The sequence below is a fragment of the Ascaphus truei genome, chromosome 2 (assembly GCF_040206685.1).
Source record: "Ascaphus truei isolate aAscTru1 chromosome 2, aAscTru1.hap1, whole genome shotgun sequence".
Lineage (NCBI taxonomy): Eukaryota > Metazoa > Chordata > Amphibia > Anura > Ascaphidae > Ascaphus > Ascaphus truei.
Genome location: NC_134484.1, coordinates 229,362,236 through 229,368,235, shown reverse-complemented (window position 1 = coordinate 229,368,235; position 6,000 = coordinate 229,362,236). Strand labels below are relative to the sequence as shown.

General features: G+C 43.2%; 1 protein-coding gene across 2 annotated transcripts in view; it reads left to right on the top strand.

Moving 5' to 3' along the window:
- The first annotated feature begins 1,634 nt into the window (after positions 1-1,634).
- Positions 1,635-6,000, top strand: part of LPCAT1 (lysophosphatidylcholine acyltransferase 1) — a 143,727-nt gene continuing 139,361 nt past the window's right edge. The window contains exon 1 of one of the 2 annotated variants that reach the window (XM_075585940.1): positions 1,635-2,485. In XM_075585940.1, the coding sequence (XP_075442055.1) occupies positions 2,400-2,485 (86 nt within the window). In that variant the 5' untranslated portion in view covers positions 1,635-2,399. The remainder of the gene's footprint in view (positions 2,486-6,000) is intronic. The other variant, XM_075585939.1, reaches the window with a different exon arrangement.

The following is a 6,000-nucleotide window of genomic DNA, read 5'->3' as shown; positions in this document are numbered from 1 at the left end:
GACTCCCCGTAACAAGCCTAGATACAGGGTACAGGTTCACGGATATAAATACAATCTTATTTTAAATGTACCAAGACACAGTAATAGACTTGTTCTTAGCAGCTGCTAGAATATCTTCCAGATGTCAATGAAATTTTGTTTGTGTAAAGAAAGACATCTCAATTAGCACTCGCAAATAATGAATCTTGAGAAAATGATTTTCTCAGTGATCTTTGATTACAGAAACATATTTTATTTGTTTAAACACTTGATAATACACTATCGTGACACAATTTTCTTAGGCAAGACATTGTCAACTTCTTCCAGGCCCTCATCAGAGGACCAAAGTCAACCAATAACAATGGCATGTTTATTGGGCTAAAAAGTCTCTTCGCCATATGTGCTGGCAGTAGTCCCTCCCTTCTACATATCACTATCCATAACTTTAGCAACTGAGCCAATGACGTCTTCAATATTGGGTAAATGCCACCTATGATAAGAAATGACACATATAATTAATGATGAGAGAAGCATTGATTGTCCATTTGGCAGCAGTGGGGTCAATGTATAAAGAAATTCCTTAGCCTTTCTGGTAGAAGTAGTTATTTTATTTACGATGTGAGTTTACTTAGAGATGTGCAAAACTTTTGTTCAAGGTTTCGAACGAGACAAAAATGTGCCAAACAAACAACAACAAAAAAACACGTCCGAGTGCATAAGCAATTCACCAACTCTTTATAATCCAGTTTCAGATTTTGAAAAAAGGGCTTTTTTAAATTTCCTCGCCTCCAAAAGCCCTATTTCATGGTCGGCACTGAAAAAAAGTGGGAGGAAACAACAACTTCTCTGCAACACTTCAAATTCTCAGTGGAAATGTGTGTTACTGTATTTGCCCAGTTTGTGAAATTTTGTAAAACTCAAAAAATAAAATAAAAAAGCAGCATTAAAATAATAAATCTCCACTTTTGGACATCCTTTGTCTTCTGTGTGTATGTATATCTTTATTTATATAGCGCCCACTGCTGTACTTAGCACTTTATGTATCATTTTTTTTCTCTAATGCACATCAAGAAACTCCGTACTAGACCGGGTGTAGGAACATAGGGAGGAAACCCATCCCAAACCTACAACCGGGACCTACCGAAAGAAAACATATAGGGGAACGGAGAGGAAAACCAACAAAGGGTGGGAAACACGAATGGGAGCAGGAAAGCTGGCTGCCAGGGTATCAGGCTCTTTACAATAGAGACAATACAGTACAGGGAATTATAGTACAATAAGTGCCATAAGCAAGATCAGGCAATAGGAAAGTAAATCCCTGCCCCAGAGAGCTTACAATCTATGATGTGAGACGTAAGAGACAGCAGGTCTGTGATCACTCATTCCCGCCCTCACACATCAGTATTCAATATAGCCCCGAGGAAAAAAGAAAAGTGTTAATGACAAGTATTTCTCTCTGTTTCTTTTTCACATTTAATTCTCTCGTCTTCCCACCTCACATTTTTTTTCCACGTCTCCCCAGGTCTCTCACATGGTGCAAACCGGTTTGTTTTGCAGCCTCCGCCTGCTGCTCCTCTATTTTATTATGTCTCAGCCCTCCCCCTCCTCTCTCGCTTGCTTTGGCTGCTACCGGAGGAAACAAGCAAGAGGGGTGAAGAGAGAGAGAGGGAAAAGGGGGAGGGGGCAACTATGCTTGTTGTAAGCGCATCATCTGGCAGCTTCCTCCTGCTGAACCCTTAACCAGCACCACCAGCTCCCGGGATCAGACTGTGTAGAGACAGGCAAGGCAGACACCGCCTCCTCCTCCCCCTGTCCTCAGCAGCCTCTGGAGGAGCCGTGTCCTGTGCGAAGTCCCCACAGATCCCCAGTAGCTGCAGACCCCCCTCCCTCCCCATGCAGCTTTCGCTTTGTGTGTCTTGTAACATCCTCATTCCCTGACCAGAGATCTCCTCATTCTTCTAATCGCTACTAAATCTCCCCCCCCCCCCCCCCCCCATCTCCAGCCAGGATTATTTCTCTCTGTGCCGTCTCCTCGGTGGGAGGGAAGGAGAAAAAAAACATCTCGTTTCCCTCCAGGAAAAAAAAAAAAAAAAAAACCCTGGGCATTTTCCAGCTTCTTCCCCATCCTCTGCTGAAGAGCTAACCACCCACATCCCATTTTGTGTCACCCCCTAGTCCCCCTCCTTTTTGGATTTGCAGATCAGCTCATATTGGCACACAGCCCCTGCTCTCCTGTGCTGGATTTGTGCTGTTTTTTTTTTTTTTTTTTGGATGGCTGCGTTTTGCTTTTAACATTACCAGCCCCGCCCCCCCCTCCTCCTTGTTGTCCACCTCTCCGTGCTCTCCTCACACTGTGTGTGTGTGTATATATATCATGAGGCTGACGAGGAGCAGACGCCTGGGCCCCTCGGGTTTGGGAGATGGTCGCAGAGAGCAGGAGCTGGCCCCGCCGGTCAGGAACCCCTTTGTGCATGATCTGCGCTTCACCCCTCTGCAGAAAGCCAAAGTAGGTCCTCTGTGTATGTCTGTGTGCCTGCGAAACCAACACGGGTCTCTCCAGCCTGAACACACACATGTTACACGTTGCCCTTGTTGACAGCTTGCCTGGACCCTTCTGTATCGCCGGAGTCACGTCAGTCCAATGCAATGGCCTCTTCTTGTCCCAGTACCCCTCAATACTAATTATTTTAGGATTTGGATCTGGGTAAAAATAATGTGCTGAGGAGTCCCATCAAATAATGATCCATTTAGGAACATACTAGTGCTCCAGAATTAGGGCCAACTGCTGGTACACATATTGCTTACAATAATAGTCTTCCTTAGCATGATGTGGTCAGGGTTGGTAACCATCAAATAATATCCGGGGGCAGGGCATCTTTTTGTAGAGGAGGTGGAGTGGGCATCTGGACCTCATTTGATGTTACATTATTTTATTCCTCTAAATCACAGCATCCAATAGCTGCCCGAGCTGCTGGGCACCATCTAACATCTGCTGGTGTCCTCCTCCCAGCACCAATGTCCTACTTTATAATTAGCAATCCCTGCCCCCCTTGGATCAATTCCCTTTCTATAATCAGAGTTTTAAGAACAGGTAGTATGATGCGACCCTATGGCCAATCAATTGATTACATTTATCATCTAGTATGTAGGTGTGATACCCTGTTTTAACCACACCTCTACCATTATTGAGCTTTCTACCAGGCAGGCCTTGTGAATTACTGTGCATTCAGTATTCATGTTGTTTAATGCCTCTGAATGGTGGCATTGTCAAACCTCATCGGATTGCCTACATTATTGCTTGAAAATTAGGCAGTAATGTGAATATAGAACATCATTTGTACTTTGTATACATGCTGCTAATAAACCAATGTTGTTTCATTTGTGTGTAATATATAATCTCGCACACACGTTTTGTGTGTGCATATAATTTACGCACATCCATGTGCATAAATTAACCATTCAGGGTATGAGGGAGATGCTAACTTATTCAGTGCAAGAGGTAAAGCTATAAATGCAATCAATGTCTGCGTCAGTATGCAGTTACATTTACAGTATGTGTTCAATTTACCCTGGGGAAACTTGTGTACATGTTGCTTATGCATGAATGAGGATATCCTTTTACATAAAGCCACAGTTGTGTTTTTTTCATTTTTTTTTTGTTAATGGCATTCATTTGTTTGACATTTCTCAGTACCGTATATGGTTTGCTTGTAGTGGGACATTAGTGCTCTTGCACATGTTACAGCTCATAACAATTTGTGAATGAGTACGATGATTGCTCTGGATACTTTGCAGATTGTGGAAGTTTTATTGTGGTTAGTTGAATAAATCCATATCCAAGCAGAATAGCAGATTTCCTATATGTTTAGTTTATCTATATCTAATCTATTTCACTCTGTTGCGTATACCGTAGAGGACTTCTTCTAGGTATTTAGCGTTGGACTTGGAATATATGCATCTTGTATTTTTTCATCACGTGGTGCCTGTGACACCACCTCCAGCAGGTATACTGTAATTTGCAAAATGTGAAGTTACTTAAATGCTGGTCACCGGTCCAAATGCAGGATCTACACAAATTGGCCTGGATTCTTGGAAAGGGTCCCTTTGCCTTTACAGCTCACACCTGGATTGGAGGGGTTAAAGCCTGCAATGTGCCCTGTTGCCAGGACCCCATTATAGCTGCAGACCAAGCAATGACCTAGGTGTGTTATTTTTTTTCTTCTTTTTTTAAATAATTTCTATACTATCAGAAAATACTTGCAGCCTTTTTTTTTAAACAACTGACTGATATTTTGAATGTATTGTACTATAAGCAAGCCTTTTTTGTTTCAGTAGCAACCATTTACAAGGTCACATCCCCTTCCTCTTCTGAAACAGGCTCTGGCACACTACTTTTTGAGCCCTGCCCCCTCTCTAGCAGTGCACCAATTGTATCTAGTGACTGCCTGGTCACATGATCTTCCCCACAGACCTTTGCATCTTTGGTCCTCTTCTTCTACACTGACAGACATTTAGTGAACTCCCAAGCCAAATCTTTGCTGATCGATCGGCAACTTAGCTCATTACTTATCATTGTGTGGATTGTATTGATGCACATATTAAAAAAAAAAGGGGGGGGGGGGGGGATGGCAGCTTGGACTGCTGCTTTAATATGTAAAGTGTATGTATGTATATTAGAATATGATTCTCAACCTGCAGTGTGAATGCTAATAGTTGTACATAATAGCATACTTGTAAATGTTTTGTGGTACTACAGGATGAGATACTAAATGAGATACAAAAAAAACCAAAGGGTTTGTAACTGCTAGAGTTATATGTAAATATCTTCATTGATGTGTTATTTTTTTTCCCTTTTAAGGGCTTTTATGTGATATTTAAGGAGCAAAGATAGGCCCTATCAGGTTATCTATTAAGCATCAAACGCCCCCCCCCCCTTTTTTTTCCTGCATGGCAAACGGAATTTTAACCCTTGAGTGCTGGTAAGGTCCGTGTCACTGCCCCTCCAGCACTGTGGATCACACTATCACACTGTCACTGATGACAGGAAGGAAGGGGAGGAATCATCCCTCTTCCGTCCGCCATCAGTGCTGCTGCTCGCGTCCTGAGCTACACAAGTCCGCCATTATAGTGAGCGTGATGACGTGTGCATCGTGAATAAAATGCAAGACCGCTATGAGGCCGCCCATAGTGTGCGCGAGCGCTGAAACATGGCTGCGTGGCAGAATTGAAATTTTTGGCGCGCGACGGCCGTGTTACGTCAGTTCAGTCAATTAGGCTGAACTAGCCTTGTGACGTCACGGCCACGTCCCCCCCCCGTTGCCTCGGATCACAGTGCAGAGACCGCTCGAGCGTCGGGCGCGCGGAACGCCATGCGCTCAGTCACGCTCGCCTACTATAAATGCAGATTACGGGAGATCGCACCCCGTACTCCTAAGAAAACAAGCATTTGGGGAGGGACGTAGCTACTATGTCTTGAGGCACCCAGGGGGCCAGACCCCAGTCTTGTAGTAGCTACATCCCAGGGCACTCAACGGGTTAACTTAATCTGCGCCAGCTGCCTCCAAAATAATTTTGTTCACTTGTACATGCTTGGAATATACATGGAAATATTATGTCCAAAAAATAATGCTCGTCTGCCAAAAAAATGTAAAAGTGCGTCAAAATCGCCTGCCAAGTTCAACTTGGCGTCAAATCTAAAAAGACTCTGTAGTGTTGGCGCAGAATGAAGATGCTGTGTATTAACCAAGGAAATGTATTTGATGCAGCGTGGATGTTTTTATTATGTAAGGTTATTTTCACATTAGGGCTATTAGAAATAAAACCGTTTATCTGGTCTGCGTTGCACAGAAGTTTTATGGCTTGTGATAAGAACATCAATCAGTCCCAGGTTTTTCTTTCTCAGACTGGAATCGCATGATCCCCCAGTAAATCTATACACTACAAAGCTGCCCTGCATACAGGGTCATTTGGGCTTTGCTATATAGGATATTCTGACATGCAGTAGAACAATTGAAATATATT